Source organism: Pseudophryne corroboree, chromosome 5 (genome assembly GCF_028390025.1).
Source record: "Pseudophryne corroboree isolate aPseCor3 chromosome 5, aPseCor3.hap2, whole genome shotgun sequence".
NCBI classification, from domain to species: Eukaryota; Metazoa; Chordata; class Amphibia; order Anura; family Myobatrachidae; genus Pseudophryne; species Pseudophryne corroboree.
This window is the reverse complement of record NC_086448.1, coordinates 847,214,802-847,240,274: the sequence shown is the minus strand read 5'-3', so window position 1 is coordinate 847,240,274 and position 25,473 is coordinate 847,214,802. Positions and strand designations below refer to the sequence as shown.

The following is a 25,473-nucleotide window of genomic DNA, read 5'->3' as shown; positions in this document are numbered from 1 at the left end:
AATTATTGGCGGTATACCCTTTCCCGCCAGAAGTTAAGGCGCGGTGGGAAACACCCCTCAGGGTGGATAAGGCGCTCACACGCTTATCAGAACAAGTGGCGGTACCATCTACGGATAGGGCCGTACTTAAGGAGCCAGCTGATAGGAGGCTGAAAAATATCCTAAAAAGTATACACACACATGCTGGTGTTATACTGCGACCAGCGATCGCCTCAGCCTGGATGTGCAGAGCTGAGGTGGCTTGGTCGGATTCCCTGACTAAAAATATTGATACCTTTGACAGGGACAGTATTTTATTGACTATAGAGCATTTAAAGGATGCATTTCTATATATGCGAGATGCGCAGAGGGATATTTGCACTCTGGCATCAAGAGTAAATGCGATGTCCATATCTGCAAGAAGATGTTTATGGACACGACAGTGGTCAGGTGATGCAGATTCCAAACGGCACAAAGATGTATGGCCGTATAAAGGGGAGGAGTTATTTGGGGTCGGTCCATGGGACCTGGTGGCCAGGGCAACTGCTGCAAAATCCACCGTTTTTTACCCTAAGTCACATCTCTGCAGAAAAAGACACCGTCTTTTCAGCCTCAGTCCTTTCGTCCCTATAAGAGTCATATCTGCCCAGGGATAGAGGAAAGGGAAGAAGACTGCAGCAGGCAGCCCATTCCCAGGAACAGAAGCCCTCCACCGCTTCTACCAAGTTCTCAGCATGACGCTGGGACCGTACAGGACCCCTGGATCCTACAAGTAGTATCCAAGGGGTACAGATTGGAATGTCGAGAGGTTTCCCCCCTCGCAGGTTCCTGTAGTCTGCTGTACCAATGTCTCCCTCCGACAGGGAGGCAGTATTGAAAACAATTCACAAGCTGTATTCCCAGCAGGTGATAATAAAATTACCCCTCCGACAACAAGGAAAGGGGTATTACTCCATACTATATGGTGGTACTGAAGGCTAGGTGAGACCTATTCTAAATCTGAAAAATTTGAACACTTACAAGGATTCAAATCCAGATAGAGTCACTCAGAGCAGTGATAGCAAAGAACAAGGGGACTATATGGTGTCCCGGGACATCAGGGATGCTTACCTCCATGTCCCAAAATTTGCCTTTTCTCACCAAGGGTACCTCAAGTTCGTGGTACAGAACTGTCACTATCAGTTTCAAGACGATGCCGTTGGATTGTCCAAGGCACCCCGGGGTCCTTACCAAGGTAATGACCGAAAGGAGGATTCGTCTTCAAAGAAAATGGACGACCTCCTGATAAGAACAAGGTCCAGAGAACAGTTGGAGGTCGGAGTAGCACTATCTCAAGTAGTTCTACGACAGCACGGGTGGATTCTAAATATTCCAAAACCGCAGTTGTTCCGACGACACGTCTGCTGGTCCTAGGGATGATTTTGGACACAGTCCAGGAAAAGGTGTTTCTCCCAGAGGAGAAAGCCAGGGAGTTATCCGAGCTAATCGGGATCCTCCTAAAACCAGGAAAAGTGTCAGTGCATCATTGCACAAGAGTCCTGGTAAAAAATGGTGGCTTATTACGAAGCGCTTCCATTCGGCAGATTTCACGCAAGAACTCTTCAGTGGGATCTGCTGGACAAATGGTCCGGATCGCATCTTCAGATGCATCAGCGGATAACCCTATATCCAAGGACAAGGGTGTCTCTCCTGTGGTGATTACAGAGTGCTCATCTTCTAGAGGGCCGCAGATTCGGCATTCAGGATTGGATGCTCGTGACCACGGAGGCCAGCCTGAGAGGCTGGGGAGCAGTCACACAAGGAGTGTGATCAAGTCTGGAGAATTCTCTCCACATAAATATACTGGAGCTAAGAGCAAATTTATAATGCTCTAAGCTTAGCAAGACCTCTGCTTCAAGGTCAGCCGGTATTGATCCAGTGGGATAACATCACGGCAGTCGCCCACGTAAACAGAAAGGGCGGCACAAGAAGCAGGAGGGCAGTGGCAAAACTGCAAGGATTTTTCGCTAGGCGGAAAATCATGTGATAGCACTGTCAGCAGTGTTCATTCCGGGAGTGGACGACTGGGAAGCAGACTTCCTCAGCAGGCACGACCTCCACCCGGGAGAGTGGGAACTTCATCGGGAAGTTTTCCGCATGATTGGGAACCGTTGGGAAAGACCAAAGGTGGACATGATGGCGTCCCGCCCGAACAAAAAATGGGACAGGTATTGCGCCAGGTCACGAGACCTTCAGGCGATAGCTGTGGACGTCCTGGTAACACCGTGGGTGTAACAGTCGGTGTATGTGTCCCCTCCTCTGCTTCTCATAACCAAGGTATTGAGAATTAAAAGACATAGAGGAGTAAGAACTATACTCGTGGCTCCGGATTGGCCAAGAGGGACTTGGTAACCGGAACTTCAAGAGATGCTCACAGAGGACTAATGGCCTCGGGAGCTAAGAAGGGATTTGCTTTCAGCAAGTACCATGTCTGTTCCAAGAGGAACCGTGGCATCGGCCTTTAAGAAAGGACCTGCTCCAGCAGGGACCTTGTCTGTTCCAAGACTTACCGCGACTGCGTTTGACGGCATGGCGGTTTGAACGCCGGATCCTAAGGGAAAAGGCATTCCGGAAGAGGTCATACCTACCCTGGTCAAAGCCAGGAAGGAGGTGACCGCACAACGTTATCACCACATGTGGTAAAAATATGTTGCGTGGGTGAGGCCAGGAAGGCCCCACGAAAAAATTTCAACTAGGTCGATTTCTGCACTTCCTGCAAACAGGAGTGTCTATGAGCCTCAAATTGGGGTCCATTAAGGTTCAAGTTTCGGCCCTATAGATTTTCTTCCAAAAAGAATTGGCTTCAGTTCCTGAAGTCCAGACGTTTGTCAAGGGAGTATTGCATATACAGCCCTTGTGTGCCTCCAGTGGCACCGTGGGATCTCAACGTAGTGTTGGGATTCCTCAAATCATATTGGTTTGAACCACTCAAATCTGTGGATTTGAAATATCTCACATGGAAAGTGACCATGCTGTTGGCCCTGGCCTCGGCCAGGCGATTGTCAAAATTGGCGGCTTTGTCTTACAAAAGCCCATATTTGATTTTCCATTCGGACAGGGCAGAACTGCGGACTCGTCCCCAGTTTCTTCCTAAGGTGGTGTCAGCGTTTCACCTGAAACAACCTATTGTGGTGCCTGCGGCTACTAGGGACTTGGAGGACTCCAAGTTGCTAGACGTTGTCAGGGCCCTGAAAATATATATATATATATATATATATATATATATATATATATATATAATTCCAGGACGGCTGGAGTCAGAACGTCTGACTTGCTGTTTATATTGTAGGCACCCAAAAAGCTGGGTGCTCCTGCTTCTAAGCAGACTATTGCTCGTTGGATTTGTAGTACAATTCAGCTTGCACATTCTGTGGCAGGCCTGCCACAGCCAAAATATGTAAATGCCCATTCCACAAGGAAGGTGGGCTCATCTTGGGCGGCTGCCCGAGGGGTCTCGGCTTTACAACTTTGCCGAGCAGCTACTTGGTCAGGGGAGAACACGTTTGCTAAATTCTACAAATTTGATACCCTGGCTGAGGAGGACCTGGAGTTCTCTCATTCGGTGCTGCAGAGTCATCCGCACTCTCCCGCCCGTTTGGGAGCTTTGGTATAATCCCCATGGTCCTGACGGAGTCCCCAGCATCCACTAGGACGTTAGAGAAAATAAGATTTTACTAACCGATAAATCTATTTCTCATAGTCCGTAGTGGATGCTGGGCGCCCATCCCAAGTGCGGATTGTCTGCATTACTTGTACATAGTTATTGTTACAAAAAAATCGGGTTATTATTGTTGTGAGCCATCTTTTTTAGAGGCTACTTCATTGTTATCATACTGTTAACTGGGTTCAAATCACAAGTTGTACGGTGTGATTGGTGTGGCTGGTATGAGTCTTACCCGGGATTCAAGATCCTTCCTTATTGTGTACGCTCGTCCGGGCACAGTACCTAGCTGAGGCTTGGAGGAGGGTCATGGGGGGAGGAGCCAGTACACACCATGTGATCCTAAAAGCTTGCTTTTGTGCCCGGTCTCCTGCGGAGCCGCTATTCCCCATGGTCCTGACGGAGTCCCCAGCATCCACTACGGACTATGAGAAATAGATTTATCGGTAAGTAAAATCTTATTTTCTCCTTCATCCACTAGGGGCCACTGGAGTGCAGATACAATGGGGATATAGTAGGCAGTAACTGGGAGCTGGCACTTTAACACGCAAACACTGTGACTAGCTCCTCCCCTACTATGTCCCCCCTCCAAGCCAGTCTTATTTTAGTGCCCAAGGGATCTGGTCACTTGGGTCTTCTCTGAAGAATTTTTTTTATTATTAGTTTTCTTTTTCTTACACTCACAGACTGGCAGCTCTGCCACTGCCAGTCTGCACCGCGGGAGCTGCCGGCAGGGTCCCATCGCAGCTGCGTGTGCCTCAGGATGGGCCCCGGCTGAAGGAGACATGGAGCTGGCCGGACACCGCTGCGTGCGGCGCGTGTTGGGGCCGCTCCGTCAGCAGAAGATTCCGCCAGCTTGGCAGCGGTAAGTATATGCGGCCGGACACTGCTGCGTGCGGCGCGTGTCGGTGCTGCTCCACCAAGAACAGCAGCAGTGGTGAGTAAGCTGTACTTTATTTGTGGTGGCTATTTATGTTTTTAGAGCAATGCACTTTTTTATTGTTCTACAACCCACTCCAGAAGGGCTCTCTGGGGCTGTAATGTACTGAGTGCTTCATTGTATGGTGCATTGTCTGTAAATTGGTGCGGCCCCCCCTCCGCTCCCCCAGCTCTCTGGCGGCTGTGGCTCACCTCCCCGCTCCCCCCGCACGGATTCCCGCTCAGCGCGGCTCACAGAGCTGGCACAGGGATCCCGCTGGAGCGCAAAGCAATTTTTACATTTGGCGCATTTTATGGAGGGGGCGGAGCTAAGTCCCGCTCTGTATAGCGGGCTCAGCGCTCCCTGCTCCCCGGCTGTGACTCGCATGACCAGCGGGGGTACAGGGCGCTTCCCGCTTCGGTGAAGGTAAATTTTAAATAAAGCCATAACCGGGGGGGTGGAGCTAACTCCCGCTCTGCACAGCGGGCTCAGCGCTCTCCGCTCCCCGGCCGCACACATTGCTGGGCGCTCACTGCTACATTTGCTGGGTGAAGTAGCTGCTGTTATAGTGTAGTGGTCTATTGACTTGTAGCCCATTGGTTCAGATCCCACTTTATACTCAGTGTAACTAATGCGGGGCACGTGTTTTCTGCTGTGCGGCAGCGCAGACAGGTGGTGCTGGTGAGCATGTAGTATACACTATGCAGTCAGATACTATGAGGCAGAGTGGCTCAGCACTAATCCAGTTATCCACTATATAGATTTTCATACCCTCCAACATTTTACACTTAAAAACCGGTACAAATAAGGAAAGGGGGCGTGGCCGCGGGTAAAGGGGGCGTGGCCACGCCCCCTTTCCTATACTTTCAATGGAGAAGCAGTAAGTAAAAAATCGGTACAAAGCCCTTTTTGGCCGGTACAGACCTTAAAAAAACGGTACTGTACCGGCCAAAAAGGTACAGTTGGAGGGTATGGATTTTAACTCATAGCCCAGAGGAATTTCACTCTGGCGGCCATTTCCTCCCTGCAGGGGAAACCTCTGCCACATCCAGGTACAGACCTGGCTTCATATTTACACATAGCTCCGCCTTGCCACATAACATTTCCCCCCGGCCTTTATTATCACTGGCTGACTGCCATTTTGGGAGACCATCCAGTGGTGCAAGTAGAAAAAATGTCTTACGGGTACTGTGTGCGCGCGCCAAAGGCGCGCGCGCGCAAAAAAATGGGTGTGGCCAAATGCCACATGGGGCGTGGCCAATGGAAATGGGGGCGTGATACACATATGGGGGAGGGGCAGATACACGTATGACCCCAATAGTGCCAGATACACGTTGCCCCACAGTGCCAGATATACATTGCCCCACAGTGCCAGATACACATTGCCCCACAGTGACAGATATACATTGCCCCACAGTGCCAGATACACATTGCCCCACAGTGCCAGATATACATTGCCCCACAGTGCCAGATACACATTGCCCCACAGTGCCAGATACAGAAATGCCCCCAGAGTGCCAGATATACATTGCCTCGCAGTGTCAGATACACGTTGCCCCACAGTGCCAGATATACATTGCCCCACAGTGCCAGATATACATTGCCCCACAGTGCCAGATACACATTGCCCCACAGTGCCAGATACACAAATGCCCCCAGAGTGCCAGATATACATTGCCTCGCAGTGTCAGATACACATTGCCCCACAGTGACAGATATACATTGCCCCACAGTGCCAGATACACATTGACTAACAGTGCCAGATACACATTGCCCCACAGTGCCAGATACAGAAATGCCCCCAGAGTGCCAGATATACGTTGCCTCGCAGTGTCAGATACACGTTGCCCCACAGTGCCAGATATACATTGCCCCACAGTGCCAGATACACATTGCCCCACAGTGCCAGATACACAAATGCCCCCACTGTGTCAGATATACATTGCCCCCCGTGCCAGATACAGAAATGCCCCTACAGTGCCAGATATGCCCCCAGTGCCAGATATCCCCCAGTGCCAGGTATACATGCCCCCCCAGTGCCAGATATCCCCCAGTGCCAGGTATACATGCCCCCCTGTGCCAGATATCCCCCAGTGCCAGATATCCCCCAGTGCCAGGTATACATGCCCCCCCCCAGTGCCAGATATCCCCCAGTGCCAGGTATACATGCCCCCCTGTGCCAGATATCCCCCAGTGCCAGGTATATATGCCCCCCAGTGCCAGATATCCCCCAGTGCCAGGTATATATGCCCCCCAGTGCCAGGTATATATGCCCCCCAGTGCCAGATATCCCCCAGTGCCAGGTATATATGCCTCCCAATGCCAGATATCCCCCAGTGCCAGGTATATATGCCCCCCAGTGCCAGATATCCCCCAGTGCCAGGTATATATGCCCCCCAGTGCCAGGTATATATGCCCCCCAGTGCCAGATATCCCCCAGTGCCAGATAGAAATGCCCCCCCAGTGCCAGATATCCCCCAGTGCCAGGTATACATGCCCCCCCAGTGCCAGATATCCCCCAGTGCCAGGTATACATGCCCCCCTGTGCCAGATATCCCCCAGTGCCAGATATCCCCCAGTGCCAGGTATACATGCCCCCCCCAGTGCCAGATATCCCCCAGTGCCAGGTATACATGCCCCCCTGTGCCAGATATCCCCCAGTGCCAGGTATATATGCCCCCCAGTGCCAGATATCCCCCAGTGCCAGGTATATATGCCCCCCAGTGCCAGGTATATATGCCCCCCAGTGCCAGATATCCCCCAGTGCCAGGTATATATGCCTCCCAGTGCCAGATATCCCCCAGTGCCAGGTATATATGCCCCCCAGTGCCAGATATCCCCCAGTGCCAGGTATATATGCCCCCCAGTGCCAGATATCCCCCAGTGCCAGGTATATATGCCCCCCAGTGCCAGATATCCCCCAGTGCCAGGTATATATGCCCCCCAGTGCCAGGTATATATGCCCCCCAGTGCCAGATATCCCCCAGTGCCAGATAGAAATGCCCCCCCAGTGCCAGATATCCCCCAGTGCCAGATAGAAATGCCCCCCCAGTGCCAGATATCCCCCAGTGCCAGGTATAACATGCCTCCCCCCCCCCCCCCTTCCCTGCTCACCGCTGCCGCTGGCCGCTGCCGTCCTGTGTGAGGGAAGGAGAGCGCAGCCTGTGCCTCTCCTTCCCCTCAGTCTCCGGCGGGTGTCTCACAGTTTAATTCAGCGCCGATCCATGAGCCAATCAGAGCTCGCACCGCAAGCTCTGATTGGCTCACGGATCGGCGCTGAATTAAACTATGACAGCCGCCGGAGACTGAGGGGAAGGAGAGGCACAGGCTGCGCTCTCCTTCCCTCACATCAGCGGCGGTGCGAGGAGCGGCGGCCCGTCGGTGTGGGTACGGCGTACCCACGGCTAAATTCTTACGGGTACGCCGTACCCACCCGTACCCGCCCACTTGCACCACTGAGACCATCGGAGCCTCCGAGACGGGTTTTCCTTCCCTTTATTATTCCTTTGTTTCACTTGTAATTTGGGGAATGTGTGTGGCATCAGACAAGTACACTAGTAGCGGGGACATCTGAACACAGGGACCAGGAATGAGATCCCAACAAAAACCTACTTTAAAGCTCCTATAGCCTAGCGGCTAAGACTCCTGTCCCGCAGTGCAGCAGTGGCTGTAATAACCAAGTGGTTAGAGCCACTGCCTAGCAGTTTCCAGCAGTATCCAGCATGGGTTCAAGACCCACTTCCCACTACAATTGATATTTACGGTTCAGGTCTCCGCTGCTTCAGAAGGTTTATTTGAAATGTATCTGTCACTGCACATTATAGTGCAAATGTAAGAGGTGCGGCTGCGCGTGTGGTGGTGCCTGCTGCCGTGCAGGTGTAGCTTCGGTACTCACCAGGCGCCGCTCTCTCTCACCTTCAGGTACCGGAACCTGCAACGGACCTGGCAAATCTTCCGTCGGATCCGGACACGACGACCTAGGAGGAAGGAGATTGCTGAGTGCCGTCCTCCTAACTGTGGACCGAAACGCCCTCCGACCCCGAGAAAAATAGTGCTTTCGGGCTAGGTGAGGGTCATCCCAGGCGTCCGCCTCAGAGCCCGAATTTCACCTATTGGCACTCTCGCACCAGGTGGAAATTCTACCTTGCACCGGCGTGCAAGGCTCACCGTTCGCCCTGAAGGAAGGGAGACAGATAGGGACACACACAGAAGGAACACACAGACCGATGTTACTCACCGTCCTACGTCTTGTACTCCGATCTTCTCCACTTACAGGTCCCTGTAAGGAGGCAAAGAGAGAAACAGCTGTGCAGGGCCTAGAACTACCCTAGTGTGCGTCCGCTACACTAGCTACATAAACAGAGCTCTCAAACTAGCTCGTGTGAGTGGTGCAACACAACTATGCACAAACTTAAGACAAACAGACACTTTGCACTGCACGGTAACAACATACATCACAGTATCGGATTACAAGATCACACGGTGCTGTCCCTTTAAATCCCTACCTGCCGCTGGAAGGGGGTGGGCGCCACACAGCCTGCCCACCTCCTGTACACTTCCTTCTATAGGGCTCAGGTCAAGCGGACCTGCCTACCTAAACACCTCAGGGTGGCCTGGGCCTAGTGCCCAGTGCCACCTTTATTCACCTCGGGGACACTTATCCACTGGGCCTAGCGCCCCCTGACTGCACACAGGCCGGAGGCCTGATTTCACCCAAGGGCCTAGCGCCCGCCTAACTTGTCACTCGTGGGGTGACCTGGGCCTAGTACCCAGCATCACCTTTATATATCCCTAGCGGCCAAAGTACACTAGGGCCTAATGCCCTCTAATGCCCCCACAGGCCTATTGCCTGGATTGCCCCCGGGCCTAGTGCCTGCCTACTGCACCGCTTAGGTGGCTTGGGCCTAACGCCCAAACCACCGACTATGATGATGACCCACAACCTCCTATCTGCGCAACAGGCCTAGTGCCTGAATTGTGCCCCCGGGCCTAATGCCCGTCCCTGGTGGTCGAGGGAGGAAAGGGAGGGGGTGAAAGTTGCCTCACTGAGGGCCTCACCTGCTCCAGGGATCTCCAGCGCCCTCTTCTGCCGCTGACCCGTCCTGGCCAGCGACGTCGCCTCCACTCCTCCGCGTCCAGCCGCTGCTGGACATCTTCTTGCAGGAGCCCGACGTCTTCCGGCCTCTTCAGCGGCCACCGGAGCTCCTTTTTCCACGGCCGTCTTCTTCTTCTCCTCGCGGCGTCTCCTCCGCTCACCCGCGCGGTCTTCTCACTCCGGGTCCCGGCCGCTTCTCTCCCGCTCTTCGGCGCGGCCTCCTTCCTCCGCTGCTCCCGCCCGGCGTCTGACGTCAGACGCGGGGGGCGGGGCCTATGACGCGGCGAGCGCCGATTGGCTCGCCGCGCCCCTCTGTGATTCGCCAATATTTGAATGCCCCTGCAGCCTCTGGTCCGGTGCAGGGAAAAGGGTAATCCCTGCACCGGACACCCGCCGCCGCCACACACTGACAGGCGCTGGGGACAGACAAGCTGTCCCAGCGCTGTCAGAGACGTTGTCCCGCAGGGGACACAGGCTCCCTGGCTGCCGCAACTGGAATGTGTCCTGTAAAACAGGACACATCTCCACACAGACATTACATAGGGCTACGCATCTTTAACCCACCTTTTCTCCTTTCGTCCATATCACCTGGACAGTGTGGATTGTGCGGTGGAGCCATCTGCTCAGCCCTCAACGCAGCTGCAGGACGCTCCTGTTTGAACAGCTCGGCTTATGCAGGTAAGGTCACCGTTACCAGAGACCTCGTCCGTCATTTCTCCTCTCCAGGTTTCTAAAAGGAGGTTGCTAACCTCAGTGTTACATAACTCTGCGGATGAGAAACCTCTCTTGGAGGAGGCGAGAGATGTCCAGGATACTGATGAAGTCTGTTTTCGGTGGAGTCTGAACCAGTATCTCAGGATATCGAGGCGCATTGTACAGCAGTTCATCTGGTGCCGCAGGTAAAGAAGTCGGACACTTCACGTACCTCGGAGTTCGGCGCCAATGAAGAAATGACAACGACTTGTCCAGTTTTGGATGAGCTGGATGTGTTCCGGTCAGCGGCCTGGAGACATCCGGATGCACAATTTCAGGTATCAAACATGGTTTGTTTTCCTATCCTTTCCCCACAGATAGCAGGAAATGATATCAGACCTCTCCAGTATACCCCTCAATGTATCGCCGGTCCAAGAAGCTGTCGTTTCCTGGGGCAACCTTGCTGAGGAGCCATCTAAGAGAAATAGGCGGCAGCAGGGCTTCTACCTTGTCTGGAGCAGGTAGGTTGTGGAATAATTGTCCTCTAGGTTATCGGATGGTTTGCATCAGGATCACCTGATTCCTTGGGCAGATCTGAGTCACGTTTCTGCTTTATATTCTTTTGAAGTCTCCAAGGACGTCTGTATACTCGGAGCCTGCATTTCCGCTTGGGCTGTCTTAACCCAACGACCTTTGGGACTGCGACAGTGACGAGCGGATATTGAATCCTAAGAGCAGCGGGTTCATTATGGGCCTGGTCGGGAAGGATCTTCCTGCCTGGATATTTCAGGCCATTGGGGGGGTAAGTCCACTTTTCTTTCCCCTACTGCTGCTCCAGCTCCAAGACGGATCTATACCGGTCTTTCCGTGCCCTTTCCATTTGAGTCCATGACAGGGGCGGTATCTCCGTCACCAAGGGATATCAGAGCAAGAGGCCAAGCCAGAGGTTCAGCATCCTCAAACCAGTCTGATTATAGGTCCTCCAACACATCCACCGCAGGTCAGACCTCCCTCCCACCTGGGAGATCCCAGGGTGGGCGCATGTCTGTGGTTTTTCTGGGAGGCCTGGGTATGCTTGGGTTAGGTTTTGCATCACGGGCGATTACATACTCGATTTTGAAGTCCGACCGCCTCAGGAAACCCTCACCACGGGTCTACCGGTTTACGACGACAAGAGATTCGTACTGCAGGCGGCGTTCCAGATGCTTCTGACCGGTGCGGTTACCTGTTTCCGCACATCCTTGGAATTGGGGCAATTTTCTCAGGTCTTTGTTCTTTCCCCGTGCCGAAGCCAGATGGCTTGGCCAGGCCTATTCTGAACTTAGCGTCCTTTCAGTCTGTGATTGCTAGTTTTAATAAAAAAGGGGGTTTAGGCGTCCTTAGTCATCAGGGATGCTATTTCTTGGTTTCCATTGGGCTTCCTCTTCGGGCTTTTCTCCGATTCTTGGTACAGGATACTTAGTTGCACTGTCAGACCTTTCCGCTCGGGCTCTCTTCCGCTCCCACCGTGTTCATGAAAGGCTCAGGATAGCACTACTTCATAGGCAGGGAGTGACCTTTTTTCCCTAACTGGACCATCCACTGCTGGAAATCCACTCTGCAGATTAGGTTGCTTTTTAATATCCGGAGGATCCAGGATCTTCTGATTCGACACGGGTCCCATTTATGCTCCTCGTACTGTTTTCTGTGTTTAGGGATGGTTCTCAGCTCTGTCCATCAGAGGATTTTTCCTTCCTCGGGACCAGTTCCCCTCTCTCTTCAGCCAAGTGACGACGCTGGGAGAGGTCACCTACTTTCTCCTCTGAACAGAGGACGACAATCTTCATTCCAGGTCAGGCATCCGGGTGAGTGGACATTCCCCGGAGTGGAGTTTTGTCAGCTGGTCCGCTGTTGGCGGAGAACTCTGATCGACCTCATGGCATTCCGACTGACTCTTCAACCCTTTACTACTCTCGGACGTGAGCTCTGGCGGCAGTAGCCGAGGATGCTCTCGCGGCTCCTTGGAGCTTCTGGTTAGTCTATCTTTCCTCCTTTTCTGTTTCTTCCTCACTTTCTGCAACACATAAAGGTAGTATGCGCGCTAGTCCTTCCGGTGACTCCAATTTGTCCGCGCCCGTCTTGAAGATCCACCCTACACCTGATGTCAGTGGAAGAGACTTGGCTCCTACCATCTGCGGAAATGTCTACTTTAACAGGGTCCTTTTTCTTTGTTCAGTCTTACACAGGTTTCGTTTAACGGCGTGGCTGTTCACGAGACCTTCTCAGAAGGAAGGAGTTCCCTAGTTCGGTTATACGTACCTACTGAGCCCCGATTTCTAAAGTCTGTTTCCCCGTCTCACTGTTGCCACTTTTGGAAACTTTATGTGGCCTGGTGTGGGTGACGAGGGTTTTTCCCTTCGGTTTTTCATTTTGCCGCCTTCTTTGGTTTTCTCCTGGTGGTTTGCTCGGCTGCGCTTCGACTAGGTTGACCTGAATTTCAGGTCTCTGCTCTTTCGGTTTTCTTCCAAAGGAAATTAGCCTGGCTGCCGGAAGTTCAGGCTCTCTTGCAGAGAGTACTCTACCGGCAGCCCCTCTTTTTAGAATAAGGTTATGGCTGAGCTTCATACTCACCTGTCGTTCCTTCTATGGGTGATGTCCGCTTTTCATATAACTCTGACACTTGTGTTTTCGGCCCTCCTTGAATGTTGTCAGGGCTCGCCGACTCTCTCCACAGAGGTCTTCGGCTATTCGACAGTCTGATTTCTTCTTTGTTCCGTACGATGCTCCCATCCTAAATGGCCGGGGGCAGAGCAGCCGTTGGATACGTCTGTCCATTAGACAGTCTTATTTGGCGGTTGCTCGAGAGCCTCCGTTTTCCATTTCGGTGCACTCTACGCGCTCTGGGGGACCTTCGGGGGTGGCCGTCCACGGGTATCCAGGAATGCTTCATGTTGTGATGCCGCTTAATCGGAACATCATACATTTATCACGTTTTACCGATTTTACCTTTTTGCGGCCTCTGTGTCACAGGTTGGCCGAGCGGTTTTGCAGGACTTTCAGCGCTCACCTTTCCGTCTTGGGAGCTCTGGGACGTCCCCATTGTATCTGCACTCCAGTGTCCCCTAGTGGATGAAGGAGAAATCAGGATTTTGGTACTTACCGATAAATCCCTTTCTCCGATTCCACAGGGGCCACTGGACGCCCACCCAGCGCTGTTTCCTCCTACTTCACTTATCGGGTTGCAGGTCACTGTGTGACTGCGCGTTTTGTTCATGTTAACCTCTCACTATGTTTCCAGGTTTCCTGGGTGTTATCCTGTTTAGTTGGCTTAGCGAACCTCCTCTACTTTGACGCTGGTCTTTTCCAGCTCTCCTCGGGCACAGTTTTACCTAGACTGGCTTGGAGGGGGGACATAGTAGGGGAGGAGCTAGTCACAAGGTTATAAATTTAAAGTGCTAGCTCCCAGTTACTGCCTACTATATCCCCATTGTATCTGCACTCCAGTGTCCCCTGTGGAATCGGAGAAAGGGATTTATCGGTAATGTTTCTTACACTCCCATGTCTCTCCCCTGCCACGCCCACTGCACAAAGTCTCCCGTGTATATGTCTACTTCAAACCTGATCGCTAGGCTGCGTTTTAGCACAGCGGGCAATCTGGTCTAAATTGCGCATGCGTATGCACCGCAAAGCGCAGGTGCGTCACACGGGTACAAGGCAGATCGCCACTCAGCTATGGGTTTGTGCGACGAATCCATTCGCACGGGTGATCGCAAGGAGTGTGACAGGAAGGTGTTTGTGGGTGGCAACTGACCGTTTTCTGGGAGTGGTTGGAAAATCGCAGGCGTGTCCAAGCGTTTGCAGGGCGGGTGTCTGACGTCAATTCCGGGACCGGACAGGCTGAAGTGATCGCAGCGGCTGAGTAAGTCCTGGGCTGCGCAGAGACTGCACAAGATCTGTTTGTACATCTCTGCTACACATGTGATCGCACACTTGCACAGCAAATATACACTCCCCTATAGGAGGCCACTAACTGATCGCAGGACTGCAAAAATCACCTGCTAGCGATCAGGTCTGAATTAGGCCCCATGTTTCTTAAGTTTCTGTGGTGATGGGGAAGAGATCATAGCCACTTGCTGAGCCACTCCCCTGATACGCCCATGTCACTCCCCTGACACGCCCATGTCACTCCGCTAGCACCCCTGTTTTGCGCCCCCTCTGACCTATCACCTCTACATTATATCTGTCCGCAAAAACCAAATAGAATTTCCATACCTCTATTCTCATCGCAAAATCTAATCCCCAAAAGAAGGACGCCCCTATTCCCCCCAACACCCGGAGCAAATCCCCAGATACAGCCGCCACTGCCCGTGACTCCTGCCTCTGCGCAGTGCCGCAGGCTGGACATGTGTAAGAAATATACTGTGATAGACCGGGAACAATCTCCTCATCCATCTCTGTGTGTCAGAAGTCATGGTGGGAGTAGTAGTTCCACCGTCCTGTGGGCTTACACCTGTCTCTTGTACCTTCAGTGGATGGGAAATGGACGCCGTGGTCTCCCTGGTCTGACTGTCCAGTCACGTGCGGTAGCGGTGTTCAGATCCGCACACGGGCCTGTATCAACCCTCCCCCGCGCAACAATGGTTCAGACTGCGAGGGCCTGGACACAGAGAGGCGGGACTGTACCAACAAGCACTGTGAGGGTGAGAGTCCGGCACTGCGGGAAGTGTCATTATGATGTCCTGCCTGACCATGTGACCTGACGGCAGCACAGCTTTGTGTGTATCTCAGGTCACATTGCTGTGAGCCACAGAGCTTACAGTCTTACAGTGGCTCTATGCCGTATCAGTACAGATATCCAATAGTGTGCGCTGTCTCCCCGTGTGCAGGTAGCGGGCAGTGTGACTGGACAGACTGGAGCCTGTGTTCCCGCAGCTGTGGTACCGGAATACGCAGCCGGAGATGGCGGTGTGACTGCCCTGCGCTGGGGACTCCGGATCTCCCGTGTGACGGCAGGGAACAAGTGCAGACAGAGGCGTGTTACATGCAGCCATGTGCAGGTAGGTGGCCATGTGTGTGATACAGCCAAGCCGGAATCTGTGTCAGATATATCACTGGTGTGTGCAGCCCCCAGTGTCCAGTATATAGTACTCACCCATCCACCCAGTGTCTTGTATATAGTACTCACCCATTCACCCAGTGTCCTGTATATACTATTCACCCATCCACCCAGTGTCCTGTATATAGTACTCATCCATCCACCCAGTGTCCTGTATATACTACTCACGCATCCACCCAGTGTCCTGTATATACTATTCACCCATCCACCCAGTGTCTTGTATATAGTACTCACCCATTCACCCAGTGTCCTGTATATACTATTCACCCATCCACCCAGTGTCCTGTATATAGTACTCACCCATCCACCCAGTGTCCTGTATATAGTACTCACCCATCCACCCAGTGTCCTGTATATACTATTCACCCATCCACCCAGTGTCCTGTATATACTATTCACCCATCCACCCAGTGTCCTGTATATAGTACTCACCCATCCACCCAGTGTCCTGTATATACTATTCACCCATCCACCCAGTGTCCTGTATATAGTACTCACCCATCCACCCAGTGTCCTGTATATACTATTCACTTATCCACCCAGTGTCCTGTATATAGTACTCATCCATCCACCCAGTGTCTTGTATATACTATTCACCCATCCACCCAGTGTCTTGTATATAGTACTCACCCATCCACCCAGTGTCCTGTATATACTACTCACGCATCCACCCAGTGTCTTGTATATACTATTCACTTATCCACCCAGTGTCCTGTATATAGTACTCACCCATCCACCCAGTGTCCTGTATATACTATTCACTTATCCACCCAGTGTCCTGTATATAGTACTCATCCATCCACCCAGTGTCCTGTATATACTATTCACCCATCCACCCAGTGTCCTGTATATAGTACTCATCCATCCACCCAGTGTCCTGTATATACTACTCACGCATCCACCCAGTGTCCTGTATATACTATTCACCCATCCACCCAGTGTCTTGTATATAGTACTCACCCATTCACCCAGTGTCCTGTATATACTATTCACCCATCCACCCAGTGTCCTGTATATAGTACTCACCCATCCACCCAGTGTCCTGTATATACTATTCACCCATCCACCCAGTGTCCTGTATATACTATTCACCCATCCACCGAGTGTCCTGTATATACTATTCACCCATCCACCCAGTGTCCTGTATATAGTACTCACCCATCCACCCAGTGTCCTGTATATACTATTCACCCATCCACCCAGTGTCCTGTATATAGTACTCACCCATCCACCCAGTGTCCTGTATATACTATTCACTTATCCACCCAGTGTCCTGTATATAGTACTCATCCATCCACCCAGTGTCTTGTATATACTATTCACCCATCCACCCAGTGTCTTGTATATAGTACTCACCCATCCACCCAGTGTCCTGTATATACTACTCACGCATCCACCCAGTGTCTTGTATATACTATTCACTTATCCACCCAGTGTCCTGTATATAGTACTCACCCATCCACCCAGTGTCCTGTATATACTATTCACTTATCCACCCAGTGTCCTGTATATAGTACTCATCCATCCACCCAGTGTCCTGTATATACTATTCGCCCATCCACCCAGTGTCCTGTATATAGTACTCATCCATCCACCCAGTGTCCTGTATATACTACTCACGCATCCACCCAGTGTCCTGTATATAGTACTCATCCATCCATCCACTGTCCAGTATGTAGTACTCATTAATCCACCCAGTGTCCTGTATATCTTACTCATCCACCAACCCACCCAGTGTCCTGTATATAGTACTCACCCATCCACTCACCCAGTGTCCTGTATATACTACTTACCAATCCACCCAGTGTCCTGTATATACTACTCACCAATCCACCCAGTGTCCCGTATATAGTACTCACCCATCCACCCAGTGTCCTGTATATAGTACTCACCCAACCACCCATTATCCAGGATAATGTACTCACCCATCCACCCATTATCCAGTATATAGTACTCAGCTGTCCACCCATTGTCCTGTATATAGTACTCATCCATCCACCCATTGTCCAGTATATAGTACTCATCCATATACCCAGTGTCCTGTATATACTGCTCACCCATCCACCCATTGTCCAGTATATAGTACTCATCCATCCAACCAGTGTCCTGTATATAGTACTCAGCTATCCACCCATTGTCCTGTATATAGTACTCATCCATCCACCCACCCAGTGTCCTGTATATGGTACTCACCCAACCACCCATTATCCAGGATAATGTACTCACCCATCCACCAATTGTCCAGTATATAGTACTCATCCATACACCCAGTGTCCTGTATATAGTACTCACCCATCCACCCATTGTCCTGTATATAGTACTCATCCATCCACTTATTGTTCTGTATACAGTACTCACACAAGGGTATGGAGACGCTGGAATACGAGGAAAGGCTTGCAAGAGTAGGCATGTTTACACTGGAAAAGAGGAGATTAAGAGGGGACATGATCAACATTTACAAATATATAAGGGGACAATATACAGATCTTGCGCAGGACCTGTTTTTGGTTAGATCAACACAGAGAACTCGTGGACACTCGCTCAGGTTAGAGGAAAGGAGTTTCCGCATAATACGGTGTAAAGGCTTTTTCTCTATCGTCCTAGTGGATGCTGGGGTTCCTGAAAGGACCATGGGGAATAGCGGCTCCGCAGGAGACAGGGCACAAAAAGTAAAGCTTTAGGATCAGGTGGTGTGCACTGGCTCCTCCCCCTATGACCCTCCTCCAAGCCTCAGTTAGATTTTTGTGCCCGGCCGAGAAGGGTGCAATCTAGGTGGCTCTCCTAAAGAGCTGCTTAGAAAAGTTTAGCTTAGGTTTTTTATTTTACAGTGAGTCCTGCTGGCAACAGGATCACTGCAACGAGGGACTTAGGGGAGAAGAAGTGAACTCACCTGCGTGCAGGATGGATTGGCTTCTTGGCTACTGGACATTAGCTCCAGAGGGACGATCACAGGTACAGCCTGGATGGTCACCGGAGCCTCGCCGCCGGCCCCCTTGCAGATGCTGAAACAAGAAGAAGGTCCAGAATCGGCGGCATGAAGACTCCTCAGTCTTCTTAAGGTAGCGCACAGCACTGCAGCTGTGCGCCATTTCCTCTCAGCACACTTCACACGGCAGTCACTGAGGGTGCAGGGCGCTGGGAGGGGGGCGCCCTGGGAGGCAATGAAAACCTATTTTTGGCTAAAAATACCTCACATATAGCCTCCGGGGGCTATATGGAGATATTTAACCCCTGACAGAATCCGTTAAGAGCGGGAGACGAGGCCGCCGAAAAAGGGGCGGGGCCTATCTCCTCGGCACACAGCGCCATTTTCCCTCACAGAAAGGCTGGAGGGAAGGCTCCCAGGCTCTCCCCTGCACTGCACTACAGAAACAGGGTTAAAACAGAGAGGGGGGGCACTAATTTGGCGTTAAAAATATATAAAAAAGATGCTATAAGGGAAAACACTTATATAAGGTTGTCCCTATATAATTATAGCGTTTTTTGGTGTGTGCTGGCAAACTCTCCCTCTGTCTCTCCAAAGGGCTAGTAGGTCCTGTCCTCTATCAGAGCATTCCCTGTGTGTGTGCTGTGTGTCGGTACGTGTGTGTCGACATGTATGAGGACGATGTTGGTGAGGAGGCGGAGCAATTGCCTGTAATGGTGATGTCACTCTCTAGGGAGTCGACACCGGAATGGATGGCTTATTTAGGGAATTACGTGATAATGTCAACACGCGGCAAGGTCGGTTGACGACATGAGACGGCCGACAAACAATTAGTACCGGTCCAGACGTCTCAAAAACACCGTCAGGGGTTTTAAAACGCCCGTTTACTTTAGTCGGTCGACACAGACACAGACAGGGACACTGAATCCAGTGTCGACGGTGAATAAACAAACGTATTCCTTATTAGGGCCACACGTTAAGGGCAATGAAGGAGGTGTTACATATTTCTGATACTACAAGTACCACAAAAGAGGGTATTATGTGGGATGTGAAAAAACTACCGTAGTTTTTCCTGAATCAGATAAATTAAATGAAGTGTGTGATGATGCGTGGGTTCCCCCCGATAGAAAATATGGGCGGTATACCCTTTCCCGCCAGAAGTTAGGGCGCGTTGGGAAACACCCCTTAGGGTGGATAAGGCGCTCACACGCTTATCAGAACAAGTGGCGGTACCGTCTATAGATAGGGCCGTCCTCAAGGAGCCAGCTGACAGGAGGCTGGAAAATATCATAAAAAGTATATACACACATACTGGTGTTATACTGCGACCAGCGATCGCCTCAGCCTGGATGTGCAGAGCTGGGGTGGCTTGGTCGGATTCCCTGACTAAAAATATTGATACCCTTGACAGGGACAGTATTTTATTGACTATAGAGCATTTAAAGGATGCATTTCTATATATGCGAGATGCACAGAGGGATATCTGCACTCTGGCATCAAGAGTAAGTGCGATGTCCATATCTGCCAGAAGATGTTTATGGACACGACAGTGGTCAGGTGATGCAGATTCCAAACGGCACAAAGGTGTATTGCCGTATAAAGGAAGAGGAGTTATTTGGGGTCGGTCCATCGGACCTGGTGGCCACGGCAACTGCTGGAAAATCCACCGTTTTTACCCTAAGTCACATCTCTGCAGAAAAAGACACCGTCTTTTCAGCTTCAGTCCTTTCGTCCCTATAAGAGTCATATCTGCCCAGGGATAGAGGAAAGGGAAGAAGACTGCAGCAGGCAGCCCATTCCCAGGAACAGAAGCGTTCCACTGCTTCTGCCAAGCTCTCAGCATGACGCTGAGACCGTACAGGACCCCTGGATCCTACAAGTAGTATCCCAGGGGTACAGATTGGAATGTCGAGACGTTTCCCCTGCGCAGGCTCCTGAAGTCTGGTTTACCAAGGTCTCCCTCCGACAAGGAGGCAGTATGGGAAACAATTCACGAGCTGTATTCCCAGCAGGTGATAATTAAATTACCCCTCCTACAACAAGAAAAGGGGTATTATTCCACACTATATTGTGGTACTGAAGCCAGAAGGCTAGGTGAGACCTATTCTAAATCTAAAAAAATTTGAACACTTACAAAGGTTCAAATCAAGATGGAGTCACTCAGAGCAGTGATAACGAACCGGGAAGAAGGGGACTATATGGTGTCCCGAGACATCAGGGATGCTTACCTCCATGTCCCAAATTTGCCCTTATCACTAAGGGTACCTCAGGTTCGTGGTACAGAACTGTCACTATCAGTTTCAGACGCTGCCGTTTGGATTGTCCACGGCACCCCGGGTCTTTACCAAGGTAATGGCCGAAATGATGGTTCTTCTTCGAAGAAAAGGCGTCTTAATTATCCCTTACTTGGACGATCTCCTGATAAGGGCAAAGTCCAGGGAACAGTTGGAGGTCGGAGTAGCACTATCTCGGATACTGTTACAACAGCAGGGGTGGATTCTAAATATTCCAAAATCGCAGCTGATCCCGACAACAAGTCTCCTGTGCTTAGGGATGATTCTGGACACAGTCCAGAAAAAGGTGTTTCTCCCGGAAGAGAAAGCCAGGGAGTTATCCGAGCTAGTCAGGAACCTCCTAAAATCAGTGCATCATTGCACAAGGGCCATGGTAAAAAAAATGGTGACTTCCTTCGAAGCAATTCCAGCCGGCAGATTTCATGCAAGAACTTTTCAGTGGGATCTGCTGGACAAATGGTCCGGATCGCATCTTCAGATGCATCAGCGGATAACCCTATATCCAAGGACAAGTGTGTCTCTCCTGTGGTGGTTACAGAGTGCTCATCTTCTAGAGGGCCGCAGATTCGGCATTCAGTTTTGGATGTTGGTGACCGCGGAGGCCAGCCCGAGAGGCTGGGGAGCAGTCACACAAGGAAAAAATTTCCAGGGAGTGTGATCAAGTCTGGAGACTTTTCTCCACATAAATATAGCTAAGGGTAAATTTATAATGCTCTAAGCTTAGCAAGACCTCTGCTTCAAGGTCAGCCGGTATTGATCCAGTGGGATAAAACATCACGGCAGTCGCCCACGTAAATAGACAGGGCGGCACAAGAAGCAGGAGGGCAGTGGCAAAAACTGCAAGGACTTTTCGCTGGGCGGAAAATCATGTGATAGCACTGTCAGCAGTGTTTCATTCCGGGAATGGAAACTGGGAAGCAGACTTCCTCAGTAGGCACGACCTCCACCCGGCAGAGTGGGAACTTCATGGGGAAGTTTTCCACATGATTGTAAACCGTTGGGAATTACCAAAGGTGGACATGATGGCGTCCCGTCTGAACAAAAAACGGGACAGGTATTGCGCCAGGTTAAGAGACCCTCAGGCAATAGCTGTGGACGTTCTGGTAACACCGTGGGTGTACCAGTCGGTGTATGTGTTCCATCCTCTGCTTTTCATACCTAAGGTACTGAGAATTATAAGACGTAGAGGAGTAAGAACTATACTCATGGCTCCGGATTGGCCAAGAAGGACTTGGTACCCGGAACTTCAAGAGATGCTCACAGAGGACTTATGGCCTCTGCCGCTAAGAAGGGACTTGTTTCAGCAAGTACCATGTCTGTTCCAAGACTTACCGCAGCTGCGTTTGACGGCATGGCGGTGGAACGCCGGATCCTAAGGGAAAAGGCATTCAGGAAGAGGTCATTCCTACCCTGGTCAAAGCCAGAAAGGAGGTGACCGCACAACATTATCACCACATGTGGCGAAAATATGTTGCGTGGTGTGAGGCCAGGAAGGCCCCACGAAGAAATTTCAACTCGGTCGATTCCTGCATTTCCTGCAAACAGGAGTGTCTATGGGCCTCAAATTGGGGTCCATTAAGGTTCAAATTTCGGCCCTGTCGATTTTTCTTCCAGAAAGAATTGGCTTCAGTTCCTGAAGTCCAGAAGTTTGTCAAGGGAGTATTGCATATACAACCCCCTTTTGTGCCTCCAGTGGCACTGTGGGATCTCAACGTAGTTCGGAGATTCCTCAAAACACATTGGTTTAAAACCAGTCAAATCTGTGGATTTGAAGCATCTCACATGAAAAGTGAACATGCTCTTGGACCTGGCCTGGACCAGGCGAGTGTCAAATTGGTGGTTTTTTTCTCAAAAAAGCCCATATCTGTTTGTCCATTCGGACAGGGCAGAGCTGCGGACTCGTCCCCAGTTCTCTCCCTAAGGTGGTGTCAGTGTTTCACCTGAACCAGCTTATTGTGGTGTCTTGCGCCTACTAGGGACTTGGAGGACTCCAAGTTGCTAGATGTGGTCAGGGCCCTGAAAATATAGGTTCCAGGACGGCTGGAGTCAGGAAAACTGACTTGCTGTTATCCTGTATGCACCCAACAAACTGGGTGCTCTTGCTTCTAAGCAGACTTTTGCTAGTTGGATGTGTAATACAATTCAGCTTGCACATTCTGTGGCAGGCCTGCCACAGCCAAAATATGTAAATGCCCATTCCACAAGGAAGGTGGGCTCATCTTGGGCGGCTGCCCGAGGGGTCTCGGCTTTACAACTTTGCCGAGCGGCTATTTAGTCGGGGGCAAACACGTTTGTAAAATCCTACAAATTTGATAACCTGGCTAAGGAGGACCTGGAGTTCTCTCATTCGGTGCTGCAGAGTAATCCGCACTCTCCCGCCCGTTTGGGAGCTTTGGTATAATCCCCATGGTCCTTTCAGGAACCCCAGCATCCACTAGGACGATAGAGAAAATAAGAATTTACTTACCGATAATTCTATTTCTCGGAGTCCGTAGTGGATGCTGGGCGCCCATCCCAAGTGCGCATTATCTGCAATACTTGTACATAGTTACAAAAATCGGGTTATTATTGTTGTGAGCCATCTTTCAGAGGCTCCGCTGTTATCATACTGTTAACTGGGTTCAGATCACAGGTTGTACAGTGTGATTGGTGTGGCTGGTATGAGTCTTACCCGGGATTCATAAATCCTTCCTTATTGTGTACGCTCGTCCGGGCACAGTATCCTAACTGAGGCTTGGAGGAGGGTCATAGGGGGAGGAGCCAGTGCACACCACCTGATCCTAAAGCTTTACTTTTTGTGCCCTGTCTCCTGCGGAGCCGCTATTCCCCATGGTCCTTTCAGGAACCCCAGCATCCACTACGGACTCCGAGAAATAGAATTATCGGTAAGTAAATTCTTATTTTTATGGTGAGGACAATACGTGTTTGGAATTCCCTGCCTGAGGGAGTTGTAATGGCCGACTCAGTCAACACCTTTAAGAATGGGTTAGATAAATTCCTAATGGATAAGGATATCCAGGGTTACGGGGCATAGTCACGCACTATGGTTATTATAAAAAAGAGGGGTAAAACGTAACGGCAGTCATCAACTTCAGTCAAAATTTTCTACAAAATAATCGTGCATAGGATACCATAAATAGGTTGAACTCGATGAACAATTGTCGTTTTTCAACCTTAGATACTATGATCCACCCAGTGTCCAGTATATCGTACTCACCCATCCACCCAGTGTCCAGTATATAGTACTCACCCATCCACCCAGTGTCCAGTATATCGTACTCACCCATCCACCCAATGTCCAGTATATAGTACTCACCCATCCACCCATTGTCCAGGATAATGTACTCACCCATCCACCCATTGTCCAGTATATAGCACTCACTCATCCACCCAGTGTCCAGTATATAGCACTCACCCATCCACCCAGTGTCCAGTATATAGTAATCACCCATCCACCCAGTGTCCAGTATATAGTACTCACCCATCCACCCATTGTTCAGGATAATGTACTCACCCATCCACCAATTGTCCTGTAAATAGTACTCACCCATCCACCCATTGTCCTGTATATAGTACTCACCCATCTACCCAGTGTCCAGTATATAGCACTCACCCATCCACCCAAAGTTCAGTATATAGCACTCACCCATCCAGTACTCATCCGTCCACCCAGTGTCCAGTATATAGCAGTCACCCATCTACCCAGTGTCCAGTATATAGCTGTCACCCATCCACCCAGTGTCCAGTATATAGCACTCATCCATCCACGCATTGTCTAGTATATAGCACTCACCAATACACCCTGTGTCCAGTATATAGCATTCACCCATCCACCCAGTGCCCAGTATAAAGTACTCACCCATCTACCCATTGTCCAGGATAATGTACTCACCCATCCACCCATTGTCCAGTGTGACAGGACGGTTCCGTACGAAAGCACTCACCGCTTTCGCGTCCCGTCTCCTGTGCACAGAATGGAGGGTCAGGTCACACGGGACCTGAATACATAGGGGATTCCCGCTTGCCGTCAGTAACCGCCTGTTACTGACTCCACCCACTGCTCTGTGAGCGGGTTTATGCTGCCACCACCAGACTCCTAACCTGCCGTGGCGTTTGGAACCACGGTTCTGCTCTGTATGTGCCGACGCACTGCCTTACCACACCTGTGTGGTGTTGACGAATCCCCACTAGCCACTTGCTAGGCCTCTACCGGTAGCTGGCGGAAGGCGGAACTTGGAGACGTTAGGTGCTTCCCTGGACAGCCGGAGGACGGGGCTATGTTTGGCCTAACCCTGTAGGTCACAAGATGAAGCAATCTTCTTGAGGCAGATGTTTATTTGCTCAATAATAGCCTTAAAAAAGACTCATCCCTATTGCTAGGGGCAACAGCATACAGCAAGATGTTCCAGCAGAATAAAGATGGTACAATACAATACAATACACTGGAGGCACGCAGGCCTCCTTTTTATGTAAAATTTCCACACAGGACAACAGGGGGTCATGTCCTCCCTGAGCCCTTTCTATCCAATCAGGATATCTTAGAAAATACAAGTAAATAAATTACATTTCTCTAACGTCCTTAGTGGATGCTGGGAACTCCGTAAGGACCATGGGGAATAGTGGCTCCGCAGGAGACTGGGCACAACTAAAGAAAGCTTTAGGACTACCTGGTGTGCACTGGCTCCTCCCTCTATGACCCTCCTCCAGACCTCAGTTAGAATTTTGTGCCCGGCCGAGCTGGATGCACACTAGGGGCTCTCCTGAGCTCTTAG

At 50.9% G+C, this 25,473-nt stretch overlaps 1 protein-coding gene across 1 annotated transcript in view; it reads left to right on the top strand.

The window, feature by feature from the left end:
• LOC134929706 (SCO-spondin-like) overlaps positions 1-25,473 on the top strand; it is a 583,357-nt gene that overhangs the window by 363,013 nt on the left and 194,871 nt on the right. Inside the window, exons 87-88 of the mRNA XM_063925285.1 lie at positions 14,895-15,065; positions 15,252-15,422. Of these exons, the coding sequence (XP_063781355.1) occupies positions 14,895-15,065; positions 15,252-15,422 (342 nt within the window). The remainder of the gene's footprint in view (positions 1-14,894; positions 15,066-15,251; positions 15,423-25,473) is intronic.